Source organism: Tetrao urogallus (assembly GCF_951394365.1).
Source record: "Tetrao urogallus genome assembly, chromosome: 17".
Classification (NCBI taxonomy): Eukaryota; Metazoa; Chordata; class Aves; order Galliformes; family Phasianidae; genus Tetrao; species Tetrao urogallus.
Window position 1 is genome coordinate 461,145 of NC_136830.1, and position 11,954 is coordinate 473,098.

General features: G+C 45.8%; 1 protein-coding gene across 2 annotated transcripts; it reads left to right on the forward strand.

The window, feature by feature from the left end:
- Positions 1 to 290: 290 nt before the first annotated feature.
- On the forward strand, positions 291 to 11,633 carry PPM1F (protein phosphatase, Mg2+/Mn2+ dependent 1F; the record flags this gene model as incomplete). 2 transcript variants are annotated; one of them, XM_079543963.1, is made up of 7 exons in its annotated part: positions 291 to 466; positions 6,779 to 6,912; positions 8,028 to 8,227; positions 8,863 to 9,051; positions 10,171 to 10,314; positions 10,598 to 10,691; positions 11,260 to 11,633. In XM_079543963.1, 7 exons carry the CDS (start codon positions 291 to 293, stop codon positions 11,631 to 11,633), a joined length of 1,311 nt encoding a protein of 436 aa, XP_079400089.1. The 2 variants fall into 2 exon arrangements, with proteins under 2 accessions (XP_079400089.1, XP_079400090.1); XM_079543964.1 differs by having other exon boundaries at positions 6,782 to 6,912.
- Between the last annotated feature and the right edge of the window lie 321 nt (positions 11,634 to 11,954).

Below are 11,954 nucleotides of genomic sequence, written 5' to 3' on the forward strand. Positions count from 1 at the left end.
GAGGGAGAGGAACCCTACGGCTGCGTCTGAAGTGAAAAGCTGCTGCAGGTTGTGCGTGCTGAAGCTCCCTCCGTTGGGTGGACGCGCCGTTACCCGCGCTGCGGAGCCGCCGGCCGGGCTCCCGTCCGCCCCGCGGGAGGAGCGCCCGCCCCGTCCGGCCACGTGCCGCCCGGCCCCGCCCCGCCCCGCTTAAAGGCGCCGTCCGGGCCCCGCCGTCCACTCCCCTCCCTTCCCTTCCCCTCCCCTCCCCGCAGCCCCTCGGCGCCCGCGGCCGTCAGCGCGGCGCCGCCATGGCGCTGGAAGCGGAGGCTGCCGGGGCTCCCCTCGGCTCCTTCCTCAGGGACTTCCCGTCCGCTCTGGGCCCGGGGGAGCCGCTGCCGTGGAGCTCGGCGTGGAGCGGCGCCCTGAGCGAGGCCGAGGCGCCGGGCGCGCTGGCCGAGTTGGCGGGGAACCTCCTGGGCGGCAGGTGAGCGCCGGGCGGGGCGGGGCGGGGCGGGCGGGGCCTCTCCTCAAAGGCCCTGAGGGAGCGCAGCCGCCTCCGGGCCTCGGCCGGACCCCGCGGGGCGCTGCGGCGCCGGGACTCGGCCGGGCGAGGCCTCGCGGTGCGGTTCCCGGCCCTGGAGGGGCGGCGCGGCGCGGCCTGACCGCGTCCGGCTCGGCGGGGCCGGGAGGGGAGGGGGCGGGAGGCCGGCTCCGTTCTCTGTGCCTCGGTTTGGCCGCGCCGGCTGTGAGTGCTGGGCACCCTGTCGCGGCCGGAGGCGGCGGGCGTTTCGCCGTGGCCGCTATGCGTCCTGATGCCGCTCCGCTGACTGGCCCGCTTAAGCTCGAGGGCGACAAACGCGTCAAAACCGAACTTTTTGTTTGAACGTTTTCATTTGTTTGGGAGGAGAACGGTCGGTGTTCCTCGGCTGTGCCGTGACCGAATCGCTCCACACGAAGCAGGGCCGGCACTCGGTGCGCCGAGCCGTGCGGGTCTGCCGGCCCTCAGCGCCTCGCGGAGCCGCCTGCCCGCCGCGCCTCGCTCCGGCGCGAGCAGGACGGGGCTGCAGAGATGCAGGCTGCGTTCTTCAAACCGCAGCGACGGTTGCATGGTGTTTCTGAGTTACTCACCTGCGTTAAGAAGCGAGAACAGGGAGAGCGCTGCTCTTGCGATACTTTCACCTCACCTGTCGCTGTTGTGTTTACGGGGCGCAGCCTGCCCTGTCAGAGCTGCATTGCTCGCATACCTGCCCTGCAGCGCCGAGCAAGCAGCCTGCTTAGTGGGGCTCCTGAAGCTGGCAGGGAAAGTGTAAGCAAAGGGGGAGGTGGCTAAAGAAAGCAAAACAGAATAAAAATGTAAAGATCGACTTACTTATGCTCCTTCTCACAAAAGGGACTTGGAAAACAGAAATACCAAAGGGTAGTGTTCTTACGCAACTCTGACCATAACGTCGCAGTTACTGACTGAGCTGAAGGCTCGAATTTTCAGTCGGGCCAGAGAAGAAGACCACCTTTCCCATGCAGCACGATGGCTCCAGGCCCTGCAGCAGTTGGAAGACTGTATTGTGCATTGCTGGTCTTGGCTGGACTGTCCTACCACACCTGTATCCCTAAGGCTGCACACTTGGCTTGCATGGAAGAGCCGGGTGTCTGGAGCTGACCCTCTTGCTTGTCTTTGCTAATCTAAAATGAATTACTCTAACTGTCTTCTGCAAATGTAGCTGGCACTGTGAGACAGGCAACGCTTTTGCTTCCTGACCAGGTTTAATGTCTTATCTACTGAATCTTTGCAGATACTTCTACTTCGGATAATTTAAATCAAGGAAGTACCTGCCTCATACAGAGTTAAATACTTACATAGAACTCTTAGGAACTGGGCAAAGCAATCCTCTTGTTTTGCAGAATTTTTATTAATACTCTTCTGGCTAAGAGCATGCCTTATCACAACCTGTGAAAATGGATTGATGTGAATGAGAGTTTAATTATTTCCAAACATTTAGAAATTAACCTAAAATTTTACTGTCCTGTACTGAAACAGAACACGAGATGTAATCTTAGCAGGAATACAGAAATGTTTCCTTTGCCTTGGTGGAAGCTGAAGACCATCCCATGACACAGCGAAAGAACAATGTGGGTTTCCAGCAGGCTTCCTGTTTGAGCAGACTTCACTGCAATAACAGCTGTGAGCTGCAGCTTTCCGCTGTGGCCCTTCCTGAAGCATTTGCCGTGTTTCGTCTCTTAGCTGCCTCAGCATCCTGTTCTCTGTCTTTGTGCTTTGCACTGTAATGCTTACACCTGAGGCATAGCCCTGGTGTATTTGTTTTCAGCAGTTCTCTGCTTTTAGAACTCTTAATTTTGCAATTCTGATATTTTAACGTTTTTATGTGATGTTCACGTGAAGCTGGGGGAGGGATTTGTCTTGTGTCTGATTTACTCAATCTCTTCTAAGAGCAACCTTTATTATCCTCCTCTCTGAGCACTGTTACTGACCCAGCATTTAATGAATCACCCCACGCTTACTTTCTCACTCTTGGTTTTGGACAGCATATGTTACTGTGATGCACAGAGTAATGCTCTTTGCTAGGAACGTGTTCATGATCTCAGTGATCCATTTGCTTTGTGTGAAAGCCTACCAACAAACTTTCCGCTTTTCATGGGACCAGTTGTGCTCAGCTGTGAAAGCAAATGTGGATTAGCAAGAATGCCTGTTTTCAGGAACCACCGGTGTGCGCATTTGTTCATGGTTCGTAGTGTTATGGTTGGAAACCTTGATGAGATCAGTGCACAAGAGGCATGTAGTGCTTTTGCTGCTTACTAGTTGATTTTGTAAATTATTAACAAATAGAGTCTAGGAATTTTGGGTGATGGTCAAAACCAGCTTGTTCTGTGTTGCAACTGAGGCCTCCAAAATAGCAGACAGGGAGCTGTTGGAGAGGGTCCAGAGGAGGGCTGCAACAATGTTTGGAGCACCTCCACTATGAATGCAGGCTGAGGGAGCTGGGCTAATTCAGCCTGGAGAAGACAAGGCTGTGAGGAGTTCTCACGGCAGCCTTTAAAAGGCGATTATAAAAAAGGAAAGGAATAAACTTTTTTCTTCAGGTAGATAGCAACAGGACAAGGGAGAGTGGTTTTAAGCTTAAGGAGGAAAGATTTAGATTGGATGTCAGGGGAAAGCTCTTCAGAGAAAAGTGGTGAGGTACTGGAACAGGCTGCATGGAGATGTTGTGGATGCTCTGTCCCTGCAGGTGTTCAAGACCAGCTTGGATGGGGTCCTGGACAGCCTGAGCTAGTGCCAGATCTGGAGGGTGGTGGCCCTGCATGCCACAGGGGGGTTGGAGCTTGATGATCCTTGGGGGCCCTTCTAGCCCAAGCCATTCTATGATTCTGTATCTGGAGGAGAGAAACTAAAGTCACAGACTGGGGAGAAAATACTGAATACAAGCAACTATTGTTTATCGGGAGATCTTATGACCTGATGTTATTTCAGCAGCATCAGAGACCTGCTAGAGAGCTGCTGGCATTTGCAGATCTGCATTAAAAATGCTTTGCTGATGCAGTTGTAATGTGCTATAAACACACCGAGTCTTCAGTGCCAAACTTTTGCTTCAGTGGCAGAGCTGTACTGTATGTGCTCTTCTGGTGTTACAGCTACCAATAGGAGCAAAAATAGGTCTTCCCTACTGCTGCTGCCTGAAGCTAGAAGCGTTTGATGGCAGATTTAACATCTCTTCGTCACACAGCCTACACCTACCTCTCTCTATAGCTTTTGTGTGTGTATATATATCTGATTGTATAGATACGCTGAAAGGAGGATTGTACAGTGGCAGCCCTTTAATATTTCATCTGTAACTCTTTTTTTTCTGTGAAAAGTGGCAAGTGGTCTTCAGACGTAGCCACTGCAGTTAGCGAGCTCTTGTTCTTGTTGTCATAAAGAGATCTCCTGACGTGGCTGTGGAATAGAGTGGAATAGAGCATGTTGGGGAATGTGAATTATTTTCCTCCCAAGAAAAGGGGAAAACATTCCGCAGGCTTTGTGTAAGCCTTGAGTGCTCGGTCTGTCCCCATGAGGCTCGTAGCACCCTGCACTGGATCATGCAGAGCTTGCTGCTCTGCTCCAAGAGCAGCTGTTTGGAGCCTGCCATCTGTTGCAGAATGCTGCTTTCTCAAAACTGCCACAAGCTGCAGGCACAGAGCATGACAGAAGGCCTGTGTGTGTTTGCAGGCCTCTGAAAGAAACGTAGTCGGAGCTGAGGCTTTACTCTTAATGCTTTTGTCTATTCTCAAGTCTTAAAATGAGGCTCATATTTTACCGTGGAGTAGCTGGAGGATATGAACTCTGTGCCCCAGCCACTGGTGCTCTGATTTCAGCTGGCATTGAAGCTACAGTGCTTCATCTCCACTGTTACAACATGCATTAATTTTTGTCTAAATTTTTATTGTGGTCAAAACACACCCTTTTTGTCGGCAAAGAAATAGCCCGTAGCAGAGGAATTCTCAGGCTGTTTACCACCAGCCTGTGTGGGCTGAGGCTTCGTAATTAGAGTTGCATGTGTCACAGAAATGGTATTGTCGTATTTCTCCTAAGGCTTTTAAGAGGATGTTGCTTCCTTCCATGAAACATACCCCACTGACTTCCCTCTTCCTCCCAACGTGGTTATTTTCTCACTTAGGAAGCAACTACAGTAGTTCTTCTGATTCATGAAAACTGAACTGTGCTTGGTTCAGCCTGTCAGCAGGGTGTCCTGGACTGCTTTGAAAGGATTTTGACAAGAAGCGACGGTCTTCTTTGCTTACTGAAAAAGCATTGAGATTTCTTATTGTAACTGCAGTGGGCTTCTGCTTTTGCAGTGGTTGCCATAGGTACTGCCTCTGCTCCCAGCCATTCTCCTGCCAAGTGAGACCTTGGGCTCTGCACCGAAGAAGCAGTTCTTACTCATCTTTGATTATGTATTTTGTTAGCTCTTGAAGCTCAGCTTTAGGGGCTGAGATTAGAACCAGTAAACATCTAAGCTGAATGGAAAACAGCATTGCCCTGGAGCCCCATTTACCCGAGCTTTATTAAAAAGCAGGATTACAGGCATGGTAGCACTAACACTGAGAGCTTACAAAATAATCAGGGGATGTGTTCTGTCCAGAACTGAGGTTTGACTAGATGGGCAGGATCATGATTTTTTTTAACTGTTGTCTTCTGCTGGTCCATGCGAACCAGCTGCATTGGTTCTGTAGAGCAAACAGATTCTCAGTAAGCAGCCTTTTTCTTTTTTAGATTTGCAAAACTGTGGAGACGGACAAAGAGAAAATATGTAGGAAGTAAAGCTCAATGAGGTGTATCAGTATTGAGGAATCTCTGAATTTCCTTCTAATAAACTGGGTGGCATCTGGACAAAGTTGAAGGATGTGACATAATAACTTGTAAACCTTTTCTTTGTTGCAGGCTTCCTGTACAAAGAGTTTTTACGGGGCTTGTGAATTATGGCAATAAGTACGTTGCCTTTTGGTTAAGAGTCTTCTTTGGGACCCAGTACAGCAGGCCAGGGCTTTGTAGGAAAGAAATTGTCTCTTCAAAACGTATTAGTCTTTTTTTCTTTTTCAATAGACCAAATTTCTGGCTTCCCACGATGTGGGATGACTGCAGGTAGTGCTGCAACAACTGCAAACTTGTTGCCATCTATCTGAAGTACTGAAATGACTCATTAAAGTAGGCCATCATTGCACAGCATAAAAAATGCTTCTGTTGGCAACCTACTGACTAACACAGTGCTTTCTGTTTGCTGCCATGGGAGGTGCTCATATGTGGCTGTGAGAATATGACAGAGCCTGTCTTTCAGAAACAGTGGCAAAATACGTTTCAGATTGTTGTCACAGGGATCTGAAAGCTCACAGTCTTCCCCCAGCTCTTCTGCCTCTTGTCTGCGTTGAACCTCTGCAGAGCCAGTTGCTCCCACCAGTTCTTATTCCCCAGCTGGCCGATGTTTTCTGGCGGAACAGCATCTTGTCCTTGATTTGCTGCAGATGCCTTAAGGTGTTATTTGCTTTGTTTGCGTAATTTGTTGCTTTGTGGGCATCAAACACCCCATGAACAAAAGATAAAGTTCTTAATGTGAATGTCTGCTTATTTTTCATTGTGCCCATAAAAAATGTCTGGAATGGATGTCATGTGCTGTAACTGTTAGCGTCAGCCACAGGAGTAGAGTGAATATAGGAGTCATTTTCCAGTATCGCCCTTTGCACCTTTTTCCTTGGAGAAGGGTTTCTTTGGAGACCTTCCAGTCAGAACAAACTGAGTGTGAGGAGTTTTTTAGGTTAGTACTGAGCATGGCTTTCCTCTCGGAGGGAAGGGAATTGGAGTCCAAAGTAACCTTTTTGGGAACCACCGCACGGAGATCCTGCTCCTGCCTGCGGTGAGGCAGTTAGCTGCAAACAGGAACTGTTGCATAGTGAGTCCCAACAGCAGGTTTGTGCTCAGAGCCCAGAGCTGAAGGTAGCCATTCCCATCTGAGGGCTCGAGAGTATGGGATACCATCTGCGGCTGAAGCACGAGGCAGCGGTTTGAGAACGTGATTCATTTGCTTCCTCCTCTTTGCCTTCTTGAGAAGGTGTTTGTCTAACTGAAGATCTTTCTAAGCATTTATATGAATAAATATCAAACATGATTTGTTCTGCTCGTTTACTAATAAAGTTGAAATTATTGATTGAGTACATGCTCTTAATTCTGAGTTGAGGTCAACAGTCATAAACAGTGAGGCTGTAGTTCAGTCTAAACTAATACTGTTCTTCTTTCCCTTCCTTTTGTTACCAGCAGAGGTGTTTCGCCACTCCTTGCAGCATCAGTGATCCACACTGCAGTTGATGAAGTTCTCCGAACAGACTTGACTAAATTTAAGAGGGAAAGTGTGGAAAGACAGGGAGAAGGCGAGGAGGAAAGATTCACCTGTAAGTATACTTTCTCCTTCTGTGGTTTTCTCAGAGGCTGTCTGTTGGAATACTTCAGTGTTTTGAAACGTTTCCCAGAATATCTGGTTAGACTGTCTGGTGAGCAGCACTGAACAGAACTTTATTTGCCCCTGCCAGGTATTTGTGGGAAGAAAGGTAGTGACGCTGGTTTTGTGGGCAAGATACAAATGTGCTGTCTGGAGCCCTGGACTCGTTGCAAGAGTTGGTTTTCTGGAAAGGGAAGAGAGTTTGTCTTTCCAAAAATAATTAACAAGTGAACGTGTCTGCAGTGCTTCCTGAATTAGTTAGTTAAGAACTTCTCACACAATGCCAAAAATCAAATCATTCAGTCTGATGAACAGTAAATTTGGATAAATTGATCTTTGGGACCAATCCAGAAATGGATTTGAGTGTCTGTCTGGAGCTTTTTGCACTATGCTCAGTGGGTCTTTACATTTTCTGCTCTGTCATGACAAAGCAGGAAAGTTGCAGGTTCTTTTCTGTCCCTTCAGCTTTTACAGCCCCATGTGTTTAAAAAGATAAAAACAGCAGCTTAAAATTTGAATCTGCTCTGCTTGGCTATGAGTTGAGCTATTGACCTCAACAAAGCTTACTCTTACACTTTCTTGTTGTTGTAGTGGAAGTGGTTCAGTAGGACATAACCCGATGTCTGGCTAATGGTATTTCAGTGCTTGTATCCAAGAGAACAATCTGTTATCCAGTTGGTTGGATTTTCTGCCTACTTGATCTGTTTTTTATTTTTTTTTTTGAATAGGAGTGCACTTCTACCACCAAACGTGGTGTGTTTCACTTACCATTTGTGTCTAGTTTGACAGACAGATTTTTTTGGATCCTGTTGGGATTACTTTTTAATGTAGTCACTTCTGTGATAAACCCATTTTTGAATGAGAGCTATGAAGTACCCGAACCTTTCCTTATCCTGAATGTTACACTGTTTTCCAGTATTGTCGCCTTTCATGTGATTCTCTGGAGCCTTGCAGAGCTTGTAGGGGCAGAGTGCTGAGTGCGTGCATGTAGCTCTAAGGAAAGACACTTGAAGGAAAGACAGGGTAAATGATGGGGCACGACTTACTGTTTTGTCTTCGTGCTGTCAGTGCTGGACGGAGAGTCGCTGCAGCGCTGCTTCTTTAACAGACTTCGGGATGTCTGCTTTGAATGGCAGAAGCAGTCGCCGCCGCTGAGACCACTGAAGCGTTTCCTGCTTGTTTCCACCCATGCCATCCGTAACACTCGACGGAAAATGGAGGACCGCCATGTTATCCTCATGGAGTTCAATCAGCTGTTTGGCTTAGCAGTAAGTCTGGACAGTGCTGGGGAGAGCAGTTCATTAGTTTTTCAACGTTGCAATAAGCACAGTGGTCTAGTGATGTGTGATTTGTGAAATGGTGAGGATTTGCTGCCATAAGGTATTTATCATGTCTGTGCTGGAGCAAGTACCTACTTTGTCTGCTAGGGGCTGATTAACCTAACTAATGCCCTGATAAAGAAGGATCTTGTGACTTTAGGTTTCGTGTCGTAAGCGTTGTGGAAGTATTGAAAGTTATCTGTCACTACGTTGCTGGAGGTGAGGTGTTTTTCTGACTGAGGTAAATTATGTGTTTTAATTAAAAAAAAAAAAATAGAGGAGTTAAACAAGAACAAATGCCAATAAAGAAAGCTGGAGAAGAACTACATAATTAACTCTGTTCTGTTTCAATTCTAGAATTTTAGGATGTTAAATTACTAAGATCTACTAAAGAAAAGTAATTCCCCTGCGGAGTACCCACTTCATCCATTTTGCACGTGGCTTAACTGGCTTAAATTGTCCTTACCTATGCAACATCATATGGAAGAAAGCCCAGAACAGAACATTGCTTGCTGTTACTGCTGTAGGAGCTATTTTATTTTTGAACATTTATATTTCTTCCTTTTTCTTCCTCCCCGGAAAAGGATGACATCGATCGTGCTTACTTTGCGATATTTGATGGCCATGGTGGAGTGGATGCTGCCAATTATTCAGCAACACATTTACATGTAAATGTGGGGCTGCACCAGGAGATTGTTAAGAATCCAGCTGAGGCCTTGAAATGCTCTTTCCAGAAGACAGATGAAATGTTTCTTTTCAAAGCTAAAAGAGAGGTGAGTGGGTAGAGGTTAATTCCCTTGTATTCAAATAACAGTAAGAACTGTTGGACAACATGGTATTATCCAGAAAATTCTGTCACTATAGTATCTTTGAATTATTTATTAAATAATGCTGCATGAAACTGTTTGATCAAATTATTTCTCTTTTGAGGAAAAGCGAAATGGCGGTGCTTGCATGTGGGTGATCAAAAATAAGCACTAAGTGTTCTAAACAACCAGTTATTTGAGAGAACATTGCTCTCTGCCTGAATTAGGCAGTCTCTAGGTTCCATTGTCCTACTCCTTACCTCAAAAGAGATTTCATCTTCTTCCTCATTTTTCCTACCTTTAACGTAACAGGTGACAATAAGATAAAAGTGTTCTGTAATTGTAAAAATGACCTAGAACAGGCTCTTCAGGTATTGATCTGCCTTGAATCAAGTTGGTATGATGAATATTTTTTTTGGTCAAATCTACAGAAAGGAAGGATGGTTTATTATAATAGTGCTGGTAGTGAGAACTCTTGTTACAGCAGTAACTGATCAGTTTTGGAACTAATAGCAGAGAGGGAAGATAATGAAACAGGCAGTATGAACTATCTGCATACTGGAATAAATAGTTTATTTCACGTGTATCTGTGTAGATGTTTATGCATCTGATATAGGTAGTACCTTTTAAAATGTACTTGAATTATGATCACAGGTCTACTGCACTGCATTTAAGTTTTATTAAATGTAAGTTTGTAGTTTTGCTATGTGTATGGGAACTGCTGGGTCACGGCCTGAACCTCTGATTGATCACCTGAGGCGAGCCATGAGTCAGCCAGAGGAGCACAGCTGAAGGCAATTCACCTGTGCTGCTGGAAGGGGTGGAGCCAGGCTGCACCTCTCCTAGACCTATTGAAGAGCTGGCTACCAATGGGGAAGGATCTCATCTGGAGATCCCTCCTTCTGGTGTTTTGTGGTGAGCCCAGCATAAGGGTAAGCCTTCCATTTATTCTCTTTCGTTATCATAATCTACTTTGCCTAACTCTCTTGTTTATTTTGTGATTGTAACATCTTAATATCCATTGATTATACAGCTATGTAACCTATTTGTTGGATATTCACCTAACACATCTTTTTCCTTCTGTAGAGGCTGCGGAGTGGCACAACAGGTGTATCTGCATTGATTGTAGGGAACAAGCTACACATAGCATGGCTAGGGGACTCGCAGGTAATGCTTGTGCAGCAAGGAAATGCTGTGACATTAATGGAACCTCACAAACCAGAGAGAGAGGTAAGTCTGAATCTTTGATTTGTTTTTTCTTTTGCATGTGCTGTCAGAATCTCTCTGAAACCTTTTGGAGCCAAGCGTTGAGTTTCATGATCTGCATACTTTCTGTAGTGCAGTAGGTTTTTGAGAATGATGATTCCATCCACTCCTGTATTACAAAAAGGCAATCTCTACTCCATGACGCCTTGAAAGTGCTGATGGTACTGGTAGTCTTAACTGAAGTTCCTATGCAGACTGTTTTTCCAAAAGACACTTGGTATAAAATGTGTATTTTGCTGTTTTTCAGGATGAGAGAGCACGTATTGAGGCTCTGGGTGGATGTGTAACCTACATGGACTGCTGGCGGGTTAATGGCACTTTGGCTGTTTCCAGAGCAATTGGTAAGCATCAGCACAGTTCAGATCAAGCTTTATTAGAATGTACCACCTGAGACTGTATAACTAAGTGACATTTTGCTCAGTGTTGTTCAAATAGTGAACCACTTTGCCATGAGGTTAGACTATGTCTATGTAACTTTTTAAATAGTTTATACCTATCTAGTCTTACTGCTTTTACCATGAGCATGGTATGCTGTTCTGTTTTACATACTGGACATGACATTCCAAAGTATTTAAACCCTTGGCTTCTTGAAGGTTTCTGACACTGTTCTCCATTGTTCTACAACAAACTTAAGGGTATTTCTTGTGTTCAAGTGGAAGAAGTAAAAAATGTTTATCCAGGCTTCTTTGTGTTTAAATATCTGTTGTATTTTTTATTCACTCTTGGGTACAACTTTTAAATCAGATTGCTGTGTTCTACCTTGAATTCACTATTTTTCACTGTTCCAGTCCAGTATCAGATATGTCTGGAGTACGATCTGTCTGTCCTCTGGGGCACTAAAAGCAATTATGGGTGAAGAACTGTTCATATTTGAAGTAACGAAGCCTTTGTTTTGATCATTTGTCTTAGGTGATGTGTGTCAAAAGCCTTACATCTCTGGTGATGCAGATGGAGATTCGTTTGACCTGACTGGTTCTGAAGATTACTTGCTTCTAGCCTGTGATGGATTCTTTGATGCTGTCAAGCCATATGAGGTTGTAGACTTAGTCCTAGATCATTTAATGCAAACCAAAGGAGTGGGTCTCAAAGCAGCAGAAAGACTGGTGGCTGCTGCGAAGGAAAATGGATCCAATGACAACATTACTGTTCTAGTGGTGTTCTTGAGGGATCCACAGGACATCTTGGCAGACTGTCTCAGAGACACTAAGAGCCTTGAGACTGGGGATGATGCTCGGAGCTCACCCTTTAATTTCCTCAGCTGTGAGGCAGCAGCCACACAGTGACAAAATCTGCTTAATCCAGAAGGTTTAAAAGTTTGCTTAAGGAACTGCTTTCCACTGAAGTAAGCCTCTAATACAATAGGCAAAATGCGTCAGGAAAAATGACAAATGGACAAACATATAACAAAAAGGAAAGTCTCCTTTTACTGAGTTCCCATTTGTCTTTTCTTTCTCTTTTCCTCCATTCAAAAAACCCTGGAGAGCCATGGAGATTCGTACAGCTCTCTTGTCTGTGGGAGTGGAATTCTAAAACATGTCCCAGGACTGCTGCCATATCCTTCTGCCCTGGGGTGGCAAAAAGTGTATGTATAAGCTAGTGGGTGA